Raw genomic sequence first — 22,225 nt, 5'->3', positions numbered from 1 at the left:
CAGAGACCTTTCTGAGTTTTTGACACTTGAAAGTTCGAATTAGGTGAGTGCGGCAAATCATTGTGGGTTTTAGTGACATGTAGAGAAAATGAAAGATGAATTTTTACCACTCTCCTACGGAAACAGAATTTAACATGGGATGAAAGGAATACAGAGTTTTATTTAATAACCCAATTTCACTTACTATCAATATTAACAATGTTTGTGACATTATTTTGGGTCTCACATTAAAGTCTCTAACACTTGGGTGTTAAGGTTAAGTGATCAACCACTAAATTCTACTCCCGAAACCAATATCACACTACGTATTAACTAACTAGAATTTAAATAAAAACTGAAAAAAATGGAAAATCTCTAAGATTATTTACATTAAGCACAGTAACTTTGCGAAATTTTGGATTTAAGAGAAGAATAGACTGTATACACACACACATGCACACGTGTGCGGCACACACAGACCTGTGTTTTCCTAGAGACCTGTGTTGTTCCCTCCATAAATATGTATATGAATGTAGGGATAAACTCTCACATCATCCTACATAAGCAGTGTGCAATAAATATTTCTTGACTGGCTGGCTGTTGAACACTCAAGCATGTTAAGGTGCAATGTGAGATGTTTAGGTCCTTCAGTGAGATTCCAGTCCATCCGTCTACTTGTTGCTTCCACAGTGTCTTTTTTGGGAGGAGGGCACAAACCCGTCACATCCTCTCATTTGTAAAACTCTTCAAAGGCATAATAGGAGCTTCAGGAGAGAGGGCTGACTCCTGATTCTGGCATGAAAGTCCCTGCAACATAAATTCCCCGCCTCCTACTTCCCAGGCCTTATCTCTGCTGTTCTAAGTGTCCCTAAATGTTCTATAAATTGCTGTGCCAATAGGTCAAGAAGTTTCCTACTGTCATGCTCTTTGCAAATGCACCTCATTTGCTCTGTGATCTCCCCCCCCACCCTTTTTTCCCTGTTAGCCTTATGCTTTCAAACTCTACTCTGGAGTCATTTCCTCTTTGAATCACCGTTTCCTCTCTCAGGTGGAACATAATTCATGTGCCCTTTCCCTTGTTGTATGTTAGTGCCCTACCTTAGTTATAGATCTTCCCCTCCTAGCTGTTGTGGCTCCGTCTTTTTTCAGTCTTGATATCCCTAGTGGCTAGGGTGTTGAGAGTGTGCTCACCAAGTGGTTGGGGTTGAGGATGAATCCTTTGTCCACACAACCACTCAGAGTGATTTTCTGTGCAAATGGAAAGATATTGAAGCAAGAAGCCTGGTTTTTAGAGCCAATAGTTCTATCACTAACTATAGGATGAGGGTAAAGACTTCTGGCCCGGTTTATCTCTAAATTAAGGTAGATCAACTTAAGTGAGTGTTTCCTAGATGTCAGCTTGCATCAGAATCACCTAGAGACACTGTGGATCACTGGCCCCCATTTACAGAAACTGTGGGTAGGGCCCAAGTATTTGCATCCCCAACAAGTGCCTTGATGTTGCTGATGCTACTGTTGCCAGGACCACATGTTGAGAACCATGGCCTGGTCTCTCTAATTGGTTGATTCTTTCATGTCAATATGTAGAAGCAATGCTAAGCTGAAGTAGGTTAAGTACCTTCTGAAGTCTCTGGAAAAAACTTTGATTTTCCTAAGGTACTTCTAGATCATTTGAATGACTCTTTCAGGTCACCTAAGTCACTTGAAGTTGGTTTCTATGCTTTAGGGTCTTTATTTAAAGAAGGCACTTGGTCAGGGCAGTTTCTTTCACTTTTTCTCACTTTTAACTAAATCTTGCCAATTAAATTCAGGCTTTTCCATCTCCTGTTCTCAAGGATGATAGAGTTTATCTCTCTCCTATCTATTTTTAAAGTCCATTTTTATTTTATTTTATTTTTTAAAGATTGTATTTATTTACTCATGAGAGACACAGTGAGAGGCAGAGACACAGGCGGAGGGAGAAACAGGCTCCCTGCAGGGTGCCTGACGTGGGACTCGATCTCAGGACCCTGGTATCACGCCCTGAGCTGAAGGCAGACACTCAACCGCTGAACCACCCAGGTGCCCCAAGTCCATTTCTATCCCATTCTTTTTGTCTTTTATGGGTAACAAAAATGGTTTGTGAATCAGTCACTTTTTAAAAATATGGTGTCAGGCTTTTGTAATTGTGCAGAGTTCCTAGGATTTCTTTTCATCAGTATTGTGATTTCTAAAATTCTCTGCCTCAGATAAACCATTCTTATTGATTGCCAGACACCCAGAGGGGTTATAGGTATTCTTCAGAAATGATGTTGACTTTGTGATATGGGATGTCATTTTCCTTTTTTGACTGAAATTTGAGGCTTCCATACCAGATAACTGCAGTCTCTGAATATCCTACATAACAATTTTTTTGTCTTAAGATTTTAGCACAAGAAGATTCTTGAAGGAAGATCATTTCCTTTGCTGATTTATAACATATGATTCTTAATATATTAAGAATTAATATATTAATAACATATTAATATATAATATAATATATAATATATAATAATATATTAATATAATAATATATTAATATATTAATAACATATATTCTTTAATATCACTAAATATTTAAGTTGATATTTTGCAAAGCATTCAATGAAATGTGTACTTTTAGTTAAATATCTCAAATAAGAATTTTTTTTAAAAGTTGAGGTAAATGTGTAAATTCATTTTTAGGTGTATGCACCCATTTTTTTTTTTTTTTTTAAGCAAAGCTAGGATGCCTGGCCCTATTGCAGTGCTAGACTATCTTCTAAATTCCCCATTGTTGTCTTCTATAGAAGCTGGCTGTGAAATGTTTTGTTGAGTACTTCCCCTAGTAAATATTTTTGAGTGCTCACTAGGCTTTTTACTAGCTTAAAAGCACTGACATCTTAAATTATGTACTAATAGCTAGTTATTTTTGCTATATAGTGCTTATAGTCAAAGATGTCACTGTACTTAGCCATTTACTTGTAAAATAAAATAGGACAAAAAAAAAAAACATGATTTTTTTTTTTTTTGAAACATCCCTAAATTCACAAACTGGTTACTCTAATTAACTTTGTTTCATAATCTCTCCCCACCCTAACCCTAACCTATTTTTCCAGGAGGGAAAGTATACAGTACTTTTTTTTTTTTTTTTTTTACAGTACTTTTTGAAATTACCTAATTCTTTGACCCATATAACGAAGGCAAAGAGTTCTTTTTTGGCACGTGGTCTTAGCAAAAACAATTATTTATTAATATGTTTGCTTGTGTGATGTGAGAACTCAACTTTAGCCTCCAGTTGACCTTTGCCTTGAGGTAGTCGGATCTGGTTATACTATCAGCTGAGTGGCATGTAATCACCTGGTTCCTTTAAAGATTGCTTTCCTCTGGGATATAGTATGTGCTGCCAACAGATTTCCTGTGTAATAGATACGCAGTGTGACAGTATGTGTGGGTTTCACTACTAATTTTTTTTTTTAATTGAGCTCCACAATTATCAATCGAAGCCCTTGAGTCACAAGTTTGGCGAGGAACAGACTTACAATGTAGTTTGAGAGCATTTTTTTCCCCAATATCGCTGTGCAAGTGAAGTGATGTACTTCTGCTTCGTGTAAGATTGGACTGTTGGTGCTAAAATGTAAAAGGTTCTGCTTGTGGATTGTAGGAAGACAAATGGCACATCTCTAGAAGTAAGGAAAAATAGTGCTGTAACTCAGTGTCATGTTGATAGAAATAGCAACCTTAACCAGTCATCTTTTATTTTTGGCTCAGACAACTAGCTATAAAATATAACCCAGATGGTAGAGCTATGATAGTAAAGATACAGAAATGACATTTTGCTGATGAATTTTTTGAAGCCCTTTGCTTCTCTACGTTCAGTTTTATACCAGATCTTTTATGGTGTAGGGTGCTTGCTTATGTATCTCAGGACAGACCCACAGGATGAAGAATGAGTTTCATGGCATTTTTAGATCTTGAGTTATTTCGCTTAACTTTTGTTCACTTCCCTCTTCTAATTGCCTTTTTGATTTTTCCTCTTTTGCTAAACTTATTCCCTAACATAAAATAGGCTGTGCCATGAACAGGCGGCCCTGTTTCAATTTATTTTTGAACACATCACAGGCATTTAGGATATAGCGCTGTGCTCCGTCCACCTGTCTGCGGCGGAGCTGGGGATGCCTGCAGAGAGAGTGGTGGGCTCTGTAGTCTTGTAGTCTCAGCCTTCTTACCATGCTGGGCCTTGAATTGGAATGAAGGAGGAGTCAGGTAAAGGTGGGCTAGTGAGCTGGGTGTAGGGCTGTTCTAGGTGTGTTGTGGGAGACATTAGGAGGGTGGTGTGCGTGCTGAGTTTCCTGCAATACCGAAGAGCTAGCAGGGGTTTCTCCTGATCTCCAGCATCAGTGCCACCTGGAACTGCCTTCTTGCCTCTTTATTACCTGTGACAGTCAGTCCCTGCACCAGGAAAGGGAAGAAGGGATTAACCTTTATGGAGAAACTTCTAGATTGTGCATAATCTCTTAATCCTCACAATGGCCCCAGGAGGTGCTCACAGGGCTTTGAGTTGCCCTCTGTCATGTAGAATTGAGGCTCTGTTCCCCATTGGTGTGCTCTGGTGTGTATGTGTAGGACTCCATTATGACCAAGCACTTAGACCGAAATCTTTTCAGGGAGGCAATATATGCCTCTTTCCCCTAAAGGCATCTTAATGATACGGGAACCATGCAGAGAGCACAGAAACTCCTCTGTTTTTAAATTGTGAGTATTATGTATTTTGGGTTCAAGTTTGGAGTTTGTTTTTGGAGATGAAAAGTTTGTCTGGGTTTCTCTTAGCCACATTCTGGAGTCATGTGTTTTTGATACATATTTACCCTACATCAATAGCTATTCAAATTAAAGAGACCATTGACAGTTCTTTTGCAAGTGTTAGATGTTAGGAGTGAAAATCAATTTAAGTAAGTAATAGACTTACTATCAACTTAAATATTCTAGCGTAAGTTCTAAAAATGATTATTGTTAGTTCCTTATTTAGATCTTCTAGATACTGTGGTGATTACATCAGGGGTAGCCAACTCCCTGGGGTAATTTGAAGTATAGGAATGTACTAGGTTCCCATATCCATTTCACTGTGGAGCTTTCTGAAAATTGCTTTCTTTGGGCTTTTCTCCTATATGGTCTATTTTGGTGTAAATTCTCTTCGGTTTTATTTTCTCCCTTTGAGCTCCGGTCCTACATTTTTACCACTTCCTGGACACTGGTATGTGCTCGGACTGATATCTATTGTGGATCACACAGTATGTATGATATTGTGATGCAGTTTCATTCTGCAAAGGGTTGCAGATGGATGGATAGTGTAGTTGCCTTTCATGCAAGTATGGTCTTGGTACACCCAATATTTTCCTCCACGTTAGGTAGTGTAGCAGGCCCTCTCATCACGTAGACGTTGGTACTGCTAAACCTCAGGATATTTTTTGTAATACTGACATTTTATTCAAGAATACTTGGCTACACTATACATAGAATCTGCTTCCTAAAATCAACTCAAGTCTTTACTATATTATGATCATGGTGTGTGGATAGACAGGAGTGTGTGATGTAGTGTGTGTGTGTGCGCGCGCGCGCACGCGTGCAAGAAAGAGAAGATCTGAACCCAAACAACAGCTTTTGTAGAGTGGAAGACCCTGTAACTATACAAAAAGCCTCTATGTATTCAGGTAACTGCATATAGGTTTTGGAATCTCTGGAATCCTTATGAGTCTTGGCAAACAGTTAAGTCCTAATGTAAAGTCCTGACAGAACCAGTCCTCCTAAGACACTGGCCATACTTAATGTCAGAACATTTTAAGGAAAAGAGCTGATTTTTAATTCTTATGCACTCCGTAATTCATGGAGTCACTAACGGTCTCTAAAACCTGAAATATGAAAGTTTCATATGAAAAATCAATTTGGGCTTGATTATATGTCTTATATGTCTTGATTATATGTCTCCCACATTTAGTTGACACATAATGAGAATCCCAGTTGTTCTAGGAAGCAGCTTTAAAAACCAAAGAAGCAGTTCCCTTGTTCCCATGTTCTATCGACGTACCTGTTGCAATGGAAGAGATTTCTCTTCTGCAAGGAACTAAGTAAGCGAGTAAGCAAACCAGTAGAGAAGGACTGTTAAGAATTCATTACTTCGAAAAAGAAAAAAAAAAGAATTTTTTTTTTTTTAGTTTCAGAGAGCCCCAAAGACTTTTCTATTTTTTTTTTCCCCAAAGACTTTTCTAAATGCATTTGTTCATGTTAGGCTCCTAGACGATTGCCTGACTCGATAGGAGAAGCTGCCTGCCAGGCACAGGGCTGCTGGAAGAAGCGCCTTTGCTCCAGCGATCTCCGTGAACCTGGAGTTTCGAAAGCTGAATTCCAGATTGACGGTGCCTGTGAAAGGAGCTGCGGTGGGTGACAGCAAGTGATAAAGGTTCCAGAGATTCTGAAACCCACACTGTGCTGCGTGAATGCACACGGTCTTTTTGCACGGTCACAGGGTCTTCCACTCAGCAGAAGCCGCTCTATGGGTTTAGATTCTCTCTCTCTCTCTCTCTCTCTCTCTCTCTCTCTCTCTCTCTCTCTCCCCCTGTCTCCCTCTCCCAGGCCTATCTACCCACTATCTATCCACACCTCATTTTAATGTGCATTGGACTTTTGCTACCACCTGCCAGTTATGTGCATATTAATCTTTAAGTATGAGCAGAAATAGAATATCCCTACCTTTGAAAAGCAGCTAAATTCTAGATTTTGAAGCTTCCACACAGACATTTGACTTATGCAATTTAAGATCTTCTGGGGCCTATCACCAGAAATTTATTCCTTAACAGCATTATTTAACTATTCAAAGGAAGTAATTATGTTTTCATGATTTACAAATTAGCTTGGGAAAATTATTTGGAACTTTCTCAAGGGAGAGTCATTTTATTATGCCAACAAAATTTTATGAGTTAAGTAAAAGTGAACTAAATACCTTATCTCGTATTTCCCTGGGAGGCAAAACTATTAACTAAAATCCACTTATATTACTTAGTTGTTTTGTAACACATTAGAACTCTTTCCAGCCTCAGTTCTCAATAGGATTCTGATGTTTGGTTCACTGAGGCTATGGGGGAACAAGAAAAGTCACTGCCTTCAATGGGTTTATATTTCATAGGGGAGATGTATCTCAGAAATTTATTTGTACACTGAATTATGTGTTTATGATTGTGCTCTGTTTGTAGCTCTAGTCTGGGGATACTTCTCCCCAAATAGTCTCTGATTGCGCAGATATTAATCCCCATGTAATTTAAGATTAAGTCAAAGGGTAGGAAACATTCCTACCCTTTGAGTTTTTTTTTTTCTTCTTTCAAACATGCCATCATCTTCATTATTACCTTCCAATAGATTCTAAGTCATTTTCTTCCATTCATCATAAACTTTAGTACTGGCATCGTTTAGAGTTGCTTTCCCCACTGCCACAGCCACCTTCATCCTCATGACTTCGTTGTCTTTATGGAAAGTCCAGTGACAGTTTCTTCACCTCTTCATCTCCAAAATCATCTACCTGATTTTAACCTGCTGCTCTGGTTGAATGGATCTCGTAATATGTCACAAATGTGTTAGCATCTCACGCTCTGACCATAACACAAACTCATCTTTTTCTCATTCATTCATTTTACTGAGCTCTTCCATCAACCTCATGGGGAGCTCCGGATCATCAAACCGTCTGTCTTTGGCCAGCTCATCAACTTGCTTATCTTATGAAAATTTAATTTCATCATAATCATTTTTGACATTTGCCATTTCCATAAACTCCTTACTTGCTTTTCTTTTGAACTATTTCTTTTATAAGCTTAAAACAAGCAAATTCTGTTAAAACACACACACAACCACACACACACACACACACACATACCCTCCATGTTCGATTGGGAGCACTAGAAAATCATGGTTCACCAACTGCCAGTGGACCCACAACACTCCTGGAAATCCTACTATGTTTTTCTGTTCAATTCCCTTTCTTTTTTTTTTTTTTTAAAGATTTTTATTTTTATTTATTAGACAGAGAGAGAGAGAGGGAGAGAGAGGCAGAGACAGAGACACAGGCAGAGGGAGAAGCAGGCTCCATGCAGGGAGCTCAATGCGGGACTCGATCCCGGGTCCCCAGGATCATGCCCCGGGGCCAAAAGCAGGCGCTAAACTGCTGAGCCACCCAGGGATCCCTCAATTCCCTTTCTGATTCTCCTCTCCATTCTCCTCCATTCAATTTCTCCCAATTTCTAACCAGTCTTCTTTTTACCAGCCCATCCCTCATAGCTGAGAGGATTAAGGCCAAGTAGTAGAAACTCCCTTTACCAATCCTGCACATTTACTCATATCTTCATTCATCTTTGCCTGTCCTTGTATTACAAAAAACTAGGGCCCTTTCGTGAGATCTATTATTTGGATCCTGTCCTTTCCTATGTCACGCTAAGAGTTATCATTTCTTTCTTACACACAAAGATACCATTTTAAATTGAATCATTGTCATCAGTCTCTAAACATTTGTTTCCCATTTAAATAAGTATTAACAGTAATAAAAATCAAAACACTTCTCTTGATCCCATATCTTCTCCTATTTTTATTTTTTTAACTTAATTTTTAATTTTCTTTTTTTTTTTTTTTTTTTTTTTTAGAATAAGTCCTATAGCCATTGGGGGGCTTGAACTCACAATCCTGAGATCAAGAGTTGTGTGTTTGGGCAGCCCGGGTGGCTCAGCAGTTTAGCGCTGCCTTCAGCCCAGGGTGTGATCCTGAGGTCCTGGGATCCCCATCGGGCTCCCTGCATGGAGCCTGCTTCTCCCTTGCCTGGGTCTCTGCCTCTCTCTCTCTCTCTCTCTCTCTCTCTCTCTCTCTCTCTCTCTCTGTCTCTCATGAATAAATAAAGTCTTTTAAAAAAAAAAAAGAGTGTGTGCTCTACAGAGCAGCCAGGTACTCCTCTTCTTCCATTTTTAGTTAAATTTCTCTCTACCAATTCAGGCACACTTCCTGTGGGAGTCTTTATATTCATTTCCCCTCCTCTGCTGTCTTCATCATTGTCCAGTATGGTTTCCATTTCTGTTACTTCATACAGGTAGCTCTTTCTTTGATCATCCCTAATCTGAACGGCACATATAAGGGGTATTTTCTCCAGCTTATTGGGACATAATTATCATATAACACTGTGTAAGTTTAAGGCAGTGTGTTAATTTGATATATGATGCCAGATGATTTCCACCATGGCCTTCGCTAACACCTCCATTATGTCATGTAATACCGTTTCATTTTGAGAGGAAAACATTTAAGACCTACTCTCCTGGGAACTTTCAAGTATATGATACAACATTGCTAAGTACAATCACCATGCCATAAATTAGATCTCTTATCCATGTAATAACTGGAAGTTTGAACTCTTTGGTGTGATATCATTGACATTGTGGGGTCTAAAAAAGCCAAACTCCTAGAAACAGAGACTAGAATGGTGGTTACCAGGGTTTGGGAAGTTGGGGAGATATTGGTCAAAGAGTACAAGCTTCCAGTTATAAGATGTATAAGAGGGTATTTTTAATCTCCATTTTACTTAATGTTTTACTGGGATTTGGTCCTGACATCTCTTGCACTTCCAACTTTTTTCATTGGATTTTGTGACACTGTATACTTTCATTTCTCTTTAATATCTCTACACACTTTTTTTTTTCTTCAATCCCCTCGTCCTTTTGCAGGCTTGTCATTCTCAATCCTATCATGGCAGAAAATATGGCAAAAGGAGAGAAGGCAGCCTATGATGTATCCTTGAGAAACTGCAGTTTTAAAGCTCACATGAGAGAGAGAAGTCAATTATACTTAATGTTGCTGACATACTTTTGTTTATAAAAATACAATACATCCACTTTTAAAAAATATTTTATTTTTAAATCATCTTTACACCCAACATGGGGCTTGAACTCACAACCCAGGATCAGAAGTCATATGCCCTACCAACTGAGCCAGCCAGGGGCCCCCTTTCATCCCACCCCCCAAATTGGGGCAGAGGATGCAGTTTTCGACAAGAAAGAGAAGACGTTTCACTTTAGTACCTATGTTCTTTAATAGATGCTTTCTTCTATGGTGGTGCTCCGTAACATAGCGTGCTTACTGGGTGCCAGGGCTGTGCTGATGTTTCCTGAGCATATCTCATTTAATCCTCCCTCAAGCCCTTCCTGAGTGGACACTAACAAGTTTCTTTTCCTTAGAAAAGGAAACCGGCTTAGATTTTCTATAAGTCACAAAAGTAACTTGATATACAGAGTTGCAAAAGTACAACTTTACATACATTTTTCCATAAGTTAAAGTTACCCTTAAAAAAAATAAAAAAAAAGTTACCCTTAAAAAATAGTTGGGGATCCCTGGGTGGCTCAGTGGTTTAGCGCTGCCTTCAGCCCAGGACATGGCCCTGGAGCCCTGGATCGAATCTCACAACAGGCTCCCTGCATGGAGCCTGCTTCCCCCTCTGCCTGTGTCTCTGCCTCTCTCTCTCTCTCTCATGAATGAATAAATAAAATCTTTAAAATAATTTTAAAAAAAAGTTAAAGTTACCCTTAAAAAGAGTAAACTGAATGTGTCTCTGAGTTTGGAGCCTACACTCAATACTGACTATACTCAAAGAAAATTAAGAACAAAGGTTTTTTGTTTTTTTTTCCAGATTTTTCTCCTATCCACAATATCTTGTATTACGTGTAGTTCGTATATCATTAAATCATTGTGTACAGGGCAGCCCAGACAGCTCAGCGGTTTAGCACCTGCTTTCAGCCCAGGGCGTGATCCTGGAGTCCTGGGATCAAGTCCCATGTCGGGCTCCCTGCATGGAGCCTGCTTCTCCCTCTGCCTGTGTCTCTGCCTCTCTCTCTCTGTCTCTCATGAATAAATAAATAAAATCTTCAAAAAAAATCATTGTGTACATATTATACAACGTTCACAACAAAAATGTGATGTAGGCAAGGCCAGTATTTCCCAGATGAGGCTATAGGAAAATGCAGCTGAATCAGTCGCTGTGGTTGCAGGTGATAGCAGCAGTTAGATCCCAGGCTGCAGCAATTAGATCCCAGGCCGCAGGAGTTAGATCCCAGGCCATAGCTGTTAGATCCCAGGCTGCAGCAGTTAGATCCAAGGCTTCCTGACCACGAGTCCTGCTTTCCCTCATTACACAAGGTACATTCTCTGCAGTTACTGCGAAAGGATGAGATCCTGGTTTTTTATGGGTTGCCTTTCCCCCCCTCTATTTCATTCAACCATACTTCACTTGTTTAGCTAATAATCCAAGAATGTTGCTAGAGTAGCAAAAAGTTGATTGGACTCATTACCTTGGGTATTTCAGGTAATGGAGTGGAGGGCACCCAGCCTGTGGAGCAGGGCCCGTCCACCCTGTCCCCAGGCTGGCCTCCCAGGGGGTGGGAGGTGACATCTGACCTGGCCTCCGTTGCCCTGTCCTTGTGGGAAGCCCTGGCTGACTACCTGACACCAGGCATTAAATCTGACCTGAGCTTCTGCTCAAGCAAACTTGGCATAATTAAGCTGTTGAGAGTCGCTTCCCCCGACAGGGCCGAGGAGCCTTACGAGGCGAGGGCTCTGCTGAGGTGATAAAGCTGATTAGATCCTTAGTCGCGAAGGAATCTGATCTTAGAAATTTCCTCCGGCTCCTGTTAATGAGGCAAAGACAACATTTAGCAGAGAACACGGGGTCAATGAAAAGAGAAACATAGAAACATTTCTTTTTTTTTTTTTTTCCTTTAATAAAGAACAGATTCTTTTGCTCCCCTTTTAAATCCAGGGCTCCATTTACTGTCCAGAATAAGAGCACAATTGAGATGAACAAATAAGAAGTGTTTTCTCAGGGGGCGCAGTAGACCTGTATAAGCTTATCCTGGTGTGAAACACAAGAAGCAAAATAACTGGAGAAAGGGAAACTAAGATAAACCTAAGAGATGAAAATAATTGAATTAGTGTTGGCTACAGCGGAAGTGGAATAACCAACAGTGATTAACTGCAACGATATATGGTCTGTTCACAAAAATGTAGGTTTTTTTTTTTCTTCAAAAATGGTTTTCTCACTTTTTCTTTCTGTACCTTCCCTTTTCTTGAACTATCATTCAAGCAAATAAAACGTGTTTTCCTGGGATACTCTTGCACGAGTCTCTCATACTAACAATGCTGATGAGCTTACCTTTTGGGTTATATATAGCATTTTTACATCTGCTACCATTTAATCCTCATAAAACTTTATAATGAAAGCTGCATTATACCCATGTTAAGGATTTGGGATTTGGCTCTACAAGGTTATAGGATTTGCTCAAGCATTTGTAAGCAGGAGAGGCGGGAGTCAAGTCCGAGTTTTCTTACCTCCAGGAGAGGGGCCTCCTCCACAGCCACTCCAAGTCATACTTTATTTAATGTCTCTGATTCTCAAAAAAAAAAAAAAAAAAAAAAAGTCTCATTCTCGCCTCTATTTCTTGCTAAGCCTCTGTTCCAGTATTTGGAAAATGACATGACCATTGTTTTCCTATCAGATGCACTTACATGGGATGTAAATCGTGTGATGCACACACATGCACACACACATCTCTGCGCTCATAGATTGGCCGTCCTTTCCACTGGGAAGTCTTTATCTTCCCACAAAGACCCTGTCCTACTTCTCAGCTTCAGCTTGTTCCAGTGAGATCAGTGGTCATAAAGGACAGAGTAGGAAAGAAGTAGCCCCGGAGACGGTCTGTGACAGGATGGGGTCCGGGGGGGCGGACTGGCACCCGGTATGCTGCACCCCCTCGTCGTCGCTTTCGGGGCGGCTGGAGGAGGACCGCCTGGACGTGGGAAGGGGTGATGCTGGGGACAGTGCTACCGGGTTTCTCCTCTTTATCTTCCTGCAACATCTTACCCACCCGTCGTGTTAACTTTTAACTCTGACTGACTCTCTTCCATGAAGATGATATGGCTTTATGGTGGGCCTGTCTCTTATTTTTGAGATCGGTTTGTCCACTCGTGCCCTAGTAGGTCTCCCCCGGGTGTACCGTAGGCAAATCAGGTTTGAAAGGTACGTAGTCTTCTCCTTCAGATTTGTACCTTTTTCTTTATCACTAGTCCCGGCTCGGGATCCCCATAGCACAGCCACCCAGTGGTGCAGGCCTGGAGCCAGAATGGCCCTGTGTTTCACCACATCTAAAAAGTCAATAAATTTTAATTTGTCTGTTTCGTAGGCGTTCTTTTTATCTTCCCTTTTTCTTCGTACCTCTCTATTTTCACTGCGACTAGCTTTTCACCTGTTTCTAGTCTGGATTTCTTTTAGTCCACCCTCTACCTTATTGGCATGTGTGTTTCTTTCTTTTTATTTATTTATTTATTTATTTTTATTTTTTATTTTATTATTTTTTGGCATGTGTGTTTCTAATAGATCACTTTGAATATACTATATCCCTAATTCAGACATCCATTTCCATAACATTTCCTAAAATGTCATGCAGAAAACTCCCAAAATAATCTGTGTATCTCCATGAATAAAGGAGCCCATAGTCAAATAGAATATTGAGATGTGCACGCTAAATATGGTTTCTCTTGGAAAGTCACACTACACATTATTTTAAAAAAAAGGCTATATGAAGTCTTTCTATTGATTATACAACAAAACTCTATAACATGAGCTGATACTTGAACATAGAAAGTTTTTTTTAATATTTATTAATGTGTAATTATTGGCAGGCTTCCTCCTGATTTTGGTCCTGTGGTATTCAAGGTCCTCTCATGCCTAGCCCTGAAATCTTACCTTCCTTTTTGAACCTTTGTAGCCATACAGATTACACGCATTTGGTTCCCCAAACACACAGCTCTGTTCTATTCCATTGTGTTGTTCCTTTTCCCGGGAATACTGCTAATCTCGCCAATGGCCTTTGTGAAAATTTAGCTATTTTTAGAAGTTTAGATCATTTGGTATTTTCACTAGTTAGCCCACTGCTTGGTACATTGTCAATGCTTAATGTATTTTAAATAACAAAAACAGAGAAAATCAACAAGAGAAAATTTAGAGATAGGCGATTAGCTGTATTTGCCTCTTCATTCTGCTTAGTGGGTGCCCATTCGGGAACTCTAACACACAGTAGCAGTTGCTGAAATGATTTTTCAGCTGCTTGACCTCAGTAATTTTTGTTTGTTTGTTTACCTAGACAAAATTTAAGAAATTACAGTAAAGGCTAAATTTTTAATTCTTGGAAGGTAAAAATCAAATTTAATTTTCATAAGTGTGCGATAGCTGTTCTCTGTGACCTGCGAAAACTCCTTAAAAATGACTGTTGTAAATGTTTTCTGTTTCTTCCTGACAGGTAATATTTGAAGCTGAAGTCTCAGGAGGGAGGAGTGGTTATATTGCCATTGATGACATCCAAGTGCTGAGTTATCCTTGTGGTAGGTTGTCATTAAGAATTGTATTTTTCTGTGTCCTTTCAACACCTGTCGTACATTGGCAAGGACTGTTGACTGTTTATCACTTGGTTGTGGCTGTCTCTTTTGTTGTTACTGCTAGCCTTCTGTTCAGTTTTAAAAGAACACTGAAATCCTTCTAGAAGTTTTGAGTCAAATATTTCTCAGGATTGTACCTAGTGGTACACCTGTAAGGAGTTCTTTTAATTCTTTAACTACGGAGGACAAAATGTGAATATAAATGAAATTCTGGATAGGACATGCTCCGTCTTTTGGTTTTATTAAATAGTCTAGGAAAGCAAAAAAGAATAACAATTCAGAGCTCCACTGAAAGGAAACCTAAAGAAACCTCACTAACTTATGTGATCTGCTTAGTTGAAAGTTGGCGTGAAGGAAAGAGAATGAATAAGTCACCGTATTCCAAACTTCAGACTAAATTTTTTTTAATAATATCTGGTTAATCCATGTGAAACAACAAAATAATAGAAATCAGACAAAACAAGGACTCCGTTTATTAACACATAATTTTATTATGTCTTTAGATGCACATTGGTTGGTCTTCAGATGGTGTAACTAATTTTGTGTGTACATCGCATTTCCTGAAAGACATTCATTACATGCACTCAGTAGAGCCAGATGCAAAACAGCTGGCATAAATTCAGACTTTACCTAGATCTCCCAACAGCGGCATTTTACAGGGCCCATGAACTCTAGATGGTCTGTTCAGTAATCCTCCTGGTGGAAATTTTCCCACCCGTTGTAAGCACCGTGCGCGTGGAGGGGAGCACTGTATGGGGGGCAAGGCCGCGCTCCCGGTGAGCGCTGGTATTAAGCCCCGCGGTGCATCAGCGTCACCTACCAGGGGTGGCAAATCACAGATGTGTGGCCCCTCCTCGGTTCTCATTCTGGAGGCCTGGGGTGGGGCCTGAAAATGTGCATTTCTCATAATACGTTCCCAGGTGATGCCCCTGCTGCTGGCCAGGAGCTCACAGAGGGAGGACCACTGTGCTGGTTCATGTTCTAGCTCAAGCATCTCTCTTTTTAAAGCCGATGCTAAGACGAGGTGCGAAGAAAGAGGTTGCAGGCCATGGTCAGACCATTTATCCCAGGCAGTCCATTCTAAGAAAAAGGGGAACAAAACCGTCTCCCTCAAAGTTCACGTTGGTTTGCTAATAAGTTCTTTCAGTCCACCAGTACATGAGCATGATGTTTCCATCTACTGTTCATTTACACTTGGTGGAAGAGAAATGTGAAAGAAAGGCTCTCAGGAGTAAAGAAAATAAAAATATGAATTAAGCCCAAGAGCGGTTTCACTGTGATACGGCCCTCTATGCGCTTGCTTTTACTTACCGAGGCTTAACTTTTCCTGCATGTATTTACTTTTAGTTGAAAACATGAATAAGCTCCAGTTTTACAAGGTGATCATAGAGAACACTGATTTGACAGTTACGTAAGTCGTGTAGGTTTTGACCGCAGTCATCTCTTTTCGTCAGGTCCAGTATTGCTTTTGGGTAACTTTTCTTCCAACGATGAAAGAGTCCGAGGTGGATTTTGCAGCGATTAAACTGATACTCTCCTTGAGAGAAACAAATACATTCCCTTGTTCTTTGAAGCACTAGAGAATTACACCTATTGAAATCTTTTTTTTTTAAAGAAAGACCAAAAAAAAAAAAGAAAAACGAAAAAAAGAAGAAAAGAAAGACCTGTTTACATTGTAAATTAATAGCTCAGCGGCTATGTCTATGTTGGTAGGTTAGATACCACTATATGTTTTTGTCACATTTCTCTGTTGTGCTCTGATTTCTGCTTATTTGGTCTCTCTTTTATTATTATTATTATTATTATTATTATTATTATTTGGTCTCTTTTGCTTTCTTTGACTTGTAACTGTTTTGTTATCACCCATATGCAGCACGCTGTGGCCAACTTTCAGCAATAATTGTTGAGTGCCCTCTCTGTATACAAGAATGTTCTAGTAATTATGGGGCAATGAGTAATAGTGCTATTGAGAGGGGAAAAAAAAAAAAAAAAACCGTGAGAGGGAGTGGGGTTTTCAGCACAAAGAAAACTCCCATTTTCTTCCATACGGTATTAGTCTTGGCCAAAGGTAAAAGTGTTAACAACATTATTCTCTTGGGAAAAAGTCACATGGCACATTTTCTTCGTGTGAAAAGATTAATTTTTTTTTCTGCCTTCACAGATAAATCTCCTCATTTTCTCCGTCTGGGGGACGTGGAGGTCAACGCAGGACAGAATGCTACGTTCCAGTGTATCGCCACGGGGAGAGATGCTGTGCACAACAAGTTGTGGCTGCAGGTAAGGCCAAGTGGGCCCCTGGGTGAACAGATACACCTGATTTTTAAAAAATCACAAGGTACTGCTTCTGCTGTTATTCTAGTGTGTGTGTGTGAGGGAGTGAGAGACCAGTTCTCTTGTGTAGGTTTGTCTTCATTGACTGCAGCTTCATTTCAGGTATTTCCATTTGGGGAATATGAATAAACACATGACAGTATATAGTTAATAAATACTCAGGTCAGTTTCTAGTGAGCGCTGATGTTTCTCTAAGGTTATGCAAAACTAAGAATTTTTTTCGAGATCCATTCAAAGTAGGAAAAAATGGCAAATTTCCTCGTTAAATATTTTGAAAACCCAAATTTACAAGAGCACAGTACTTAAGTAGGAACTGTCATACCCTGACCAATTTTTTAAAACACATTTTAAGAAAGTTTTGGAAGTACTTCTGGAAATGTGAATGGGAGGAGAGCCAATTAAATTTATTTTCAGAGTGTTTATGCATAAAGGTTAATGACAGTTCTGAGGTCAAGACATTTGCTTTGCGCATATTAAATCCTCAGTAAATATGCATTTAATGAATGACATTGGCAAAATATTGAGGAAATGCAAACAGTACATACCAAGACCTTTGAAAACGCCAGAGAATTAAACAAGAAACTAAAGAAAGTACGTGTCTTTAGAAAATATCTCCCAATCCTGGGACAGTGGGGGGGGGAGGGAGGGACTTAGATCAGCTCTAAAGTCAGGAGGGCGGGCCCAAGGAAGGTGATGGCTATTGAGCAAAATATTTGAAGCTAGAACCTAAGTAATAATGCTCTCTGAGCACTTGTATTATTATTTTGTGTTCTATTTGTATCAGAATGAAGGAAGGGATTTAATTAGTTAGAATTTTAAATTTCTGAAAATATCAATGGAGACCAAAAGAGAAAAATCACTGAGATTAGCATAGTTTTTGAACATAGACCTCAGCATTTATTTTTACCATATTTTTCTTTTTTAAATTTTTTTAAAGATTTGTTTAAAAAAAAAAGATTTGTTTATTTATTTATTCATGATAGACATAGAGAGAGAGAGAGAGAGAGGCAGAGACACAGGCAGAGGGAGAAGCAGGCTCCATGCCAGGAGCCCGATGCGAGACTTGATCTGGGGCCTCCAGGATCGCGCCCTGGGCCAAAGGCAGGTGCTAAACCACGGAGCCACCCAGGGACCCCTATTTTTACCATATTTTTAAAGAGGTAAAATTAGTGTTGAGGATAATCATTAGGTTGTGGGAGGTTGGGGTCATGATTAGAATAAGTGATTTTTGAAATCATGCCTAGTATAATGCCTAATATTGTCCTAGATGTTATCAATTTCTTATTTCATTAAATTCTCACATCCACATGGATGTTACAACACATGTACTCCTAGAAACTTTATTATCACTGCTTCTATAATTTATTTGATTTGTAATTATTGGGATATCATTCTGAATATGTGAAAAGGAAATGAAGCCCCTACTTTTTTTTTCTGTGATTATGTGAATTTCCCCTATAGATATTAAAATATAAGATAATTCTTTCTAGAGAGGGTGCTGTATAATAAGCAGCCTGTTTTATCAGTAAACATCAAGTCAGAATCAGCTTTTTCTTCTCAGTCTAAATAAACAATTAATTTTTTAGACTTTTTTAAATTAAAATTGTTTTTCCCATTTAGGTGAGAATATTAGTTGGCATTTGACTTTAGCTGTGATCTGTACAGTCTTGTCTTGGAGAACCAGAGACTCTGCAGTCTGCCTCTGGTTTTATGCCCTAGGATTTAATGTGACATTGAAATAAAAGGGTTTTGTGGACTCAGACACCAGCTGCCTTGTGGCAACAAAGACTTTCTGGCCCTGCTGGTCTGAGTGGGTTGCAGTCAAAATACTGCTCGTTTATTGTTTGTTTCCTATTTTGTAGATTGGCCCATTTCATTATAGTTTTAAAAAATAATTCCTTCTGCCATTTGCCATTTTTTAAAGAAAGATGAGAGATAAAAATATTCTGTTAAACATCTATTCTGCTTTCCTTTTTGTCCTCTTTTCTCTACACATCCCAGGGTGGATCTATCTGTGTATTTCTCTTCTGTTTTGACAGTGAGGCTACCCAATTCCTTAGCAGTTTACCTATTTACCATATTCTTTGAAAAAGCTTTTCTACTTTTTCAGTAATACCACCTAAGTTACCCTAAGTTATTCTTTTAAATCATCCTTCTTCGTGCTTAAGAAATATTGAAAACTATCCATTACTTAGTTGAGGGATGTTTTCAAATGAATAAGACTGGTTATTTTATATAAATATATATTGAATCAGACTGTGCCCAGTGATTTTTTAAAAATCCATCTTTAAAAGTAGTAGAAGTATAATAGAGCAGAACGAATCTTGATTCCATATGAATCTTCAAGCCAACCCATAAATATGGATGTCACATCCTGTTTACTTGGTGCAGAATGACTTCGAAAAATCAGGAGGCCCAAATGTTAATTCTTTTTTTTTTTAAATTTATTTTTTTTCCAACTGTTAATTCTAACCGTAATTTGAACCCTATAACCCTTCCAACCCAGTTAAGTGTGTGGGCTTAGAGAATTCATGAACTATTGACTCTATTCTATAGAGAAGTTCTTTATCTAGAAAAGGAGATGGGGCTAGAAGCTAAGATCCCTTCCAGCTGTAGATGCTAAGCTAGGTCTTTGCATTATTTTTGATGGCTGAGACATGGCTTTCATTACCTTTTTTGTTTGACGGAAGAATGTGAATATTACTGGTCTTGTATGGGTAAAAATGATCCCTTAAATGAACTATCTTTATGAGAACAACTGCTTAAACTATCTGCTCACAGTACTGAGAATGTATTGGAAGCAACTCAAAATGGTAGGTCACTGCATCCTGTCACAGAAGTAGTGGGATAATGGAGTAGCTGTTATCCTTGCCATGGTAGGTGTCATTAAGAAATGGTAATTGAGGGGATCCCTGGGTGGCTCAGTGGTTTAGCACCTGCCTTTGGCCCAGGGCGTGATCCTGGGGTCCTGGGATCGAGTCCCACATCGGGCTCCCTGCATGGAGCCTGCTTCTCCCTCTGCCTGTGTCTCTGCCCCTCTCTCTCTCTGTGTGTGTCTCTCATGAATAAATAAATAAAATCTTAAAAAAAAAAGAAATGGTGATTAACTTTTTATGTTTTCTAAATCACTGACATTATACAGTATTAAGTGTCAATTGATAAATGTTTAAATATGGGGTACAAAACCAAAAAAAAAAAAATAGAAGAACAGCCAACTTTATGTTTTAAAGGAAAAAAATGATATAGTACAACCGCTTTAACCTTAATACCTGATAGCATCGGACGTTTAAAATAATTTATGTATGGAGGGATATCTGGGTGGCTCAGTTGGTTAGGTGTCCGACTTGGTGTTGCCTCAGGGTACCTACCATCTCAGGGCCCTGAGGTAGAGCCTGTGTCTGGCTCCGCGCTGAGCAGGGAGCCTGCTTGAGGATTCTCTCCCTCTGCTCCTCCCCTGATCTCTCTCTCTCTCTAAAACAAACAAATTAATTAATTTAATTAATTAGTGTATGGGAATACATTTAAAAACTAAATTTTTCCACTTGTTTATTGTGTCTAGCTTACAATTGATAATGCCCATATGTTTTATTGTTTAAAGTGACATACGAATTTTTGGGTAAATTAAACAACAGACCTCACAAAAACTAACGCTTGAGGTACCTGAGCTAATCTAGAATAATTCGTAAGGTACACATCATAGGGGGGTCTGGATGTATCTTTAAGGAGAGTTCTTTCCTGTAGATCTCAGATTATGTGATTACCGAGTCTCAGAATTAGGTCATTGGTTCTAGACATTTAGAAAACAATGACAAAATACATTCCCCAAATTAACCTCCTTGTACATGCTCAGGGAACTACTGATGCATAGAACAACATGGGTGACTGTCTTTAGAACTCTATTTAGTGGCAACAGGCTAGCTATATGGTAAAATTATGAGGTTTGCTGGACCATAGCTTAAAATGGTGTGTTATGAGGTTCATGCATGTTGGAAGAGGCACTTAGAATAAAGACTTTAGTTGCTTGTAGAGAATTTCCAAATTTCTTTTCGATCATAAAACCCAATGAAGTAGCGTGTTTTCCAGATATAAGCACAACATTTGTTGTCAGGTTGCGATTTGCAGGTTTTTTTTTTTCCCACATGAACAGATGTTTTTCAGTGCTTCCAACAAGTTTTAGAACTATACTATTTAGTGTTTCTGAGAAACCCTCAGTGGTAGGGAATTTGTGGATCATAACTTAAAGCTATGGTAAAACACAGCATATAGGATATAAGATCACGAATGAAATTTTAATGTACAATTTATATTGAAAGAAAATGATAAAAACAACTGGTTATATTTTTGAGAAGGGTCAGGTAATTTTCCCACAGGAGAAGAAAAATTAGGTTATACATTTTTGTAGGTTAAAAGTGTTACTCATGCCCTTTTCTCGCAGTGCTTGCTGATAGGAAGACTAAAGGGATGGTGGCAAAAAGAGTGAGTATCTAAGGAAATAACTAACGTGACGCGACAGTTCCACTCCTAAATGTTTACACAAGAGAGATGAAGGCACGTGTGCACAAAGTACTTGTGTAAGGAATGTTTATAACAGCTTCGTTCATAATAACCAATGCCTGTAAAGAACCCGGGGGTCCATCCGCAGGAGGATGGGTACCCAGGGCATGGCTCATTCAAGCAGTGGAGTGGAACTGAGCAGGAGCAAAGAGTGGGCTACTGATCCACGCACCAATACGGAGAAATCCCGGCAATTTTAATGTTTTCAGAAGGGGGACAGATAGAGAAGAGCGTGCATCCTGCGAGGTTAGCTTCGCAGTAAGAAGCAGAAGGAGCAAGGCTAACTCCTGGCGATAGACACCAGAACAGTATGTGCCTGTGGGTGATGAGGCCGGGCCGGCAGCGGGCGGAGGTCATCTTTCTGCGGGACGGTCCGTGTCATATACGTCTATCGGGGCGTTGGGTGTGTGGGCGCCTAGACACCTACTAGAAGTTAAGCTGCATCCAGTTCACCGTATACTCAGTTTCCCTCAATAAAGAATGAGGAAAAGTGAGCGTGTGGGACCGGCGGTGCCGCTAAGCCTTAGATGGCGGTAGCCTGGAGGCATCGCCTTGCATTTTGTCCATCGTGTCCATTTGAGGTTATTTGATGGGGCTCGGGGTGATTTTGAGTCACTGGTCCGTGCTGGAAGATGCAGGGAAGCAGGCTCTGAGTGTTGCGTTGCCGGATCAGGGGTAAGTCCTGCGGTTCCATAAAGGAACTGAACGGGGTGGGCTGTACCCGAGGGCTGCACCCCTGGCGAAGGCCCCGCGGAAGCCAGCACCTGCAGGGAAGGCAGAGGGAGCCCCCCCAGGGGGGGGCAGCTGTCCGGCGTAGGCTGTGGCCTTGGGTCCAGGGTAGGGCCTGACCTGCTAACCATCC

General features: G+C 39.7%; 1 protein-coding gene across 7 annotated transcripts in view; it reads left to right on the top strand.

Annotated features, from left to right (window-relative positions):
- PTPRK (protein tyrosine phosphatase receptor type K) overlaps positions 1 to 22,225 on the top strand; it is a 548,248-nt gene that overhangs the window by 259,933 nt on the left and 266,090 nt on the right. For all 7 annotated transcript variants that reach the window (XM_035699505.2, XM_025422992.3, XM_025422993.3 and 4 more), the window contains exons 4-5: positions 14,343 to 14,424; positions 16,640 to 16,755. In XM_035699505.2, the coding sequence (XP_035555398.1) occupies positions 14,343 to 14,424; positions 16,640 to 16,755 (198 nt within the window). The remainder of the gene's footprint in view (positions 1 to 14,342; positions 14,425 to 16,639; positions 16,756 to 22,225) is intronic.

Source organism: Canis lupus, chromosome 1, assembly GCF_003254725.2.
Source record: "Canis lupus dingo isolate Sandy chromosome 1, ASM325472v2, whole genome shotgun sequence".
Taxonomy (NCBI): Eukaryota; Metazoa; Chordata; class Mammalia; order Carnivora; family Canidae; genus Canis; species Canis lupus.
This window is presented reverse-complemented; position numbering and strand designations above follow the sequence as displayed.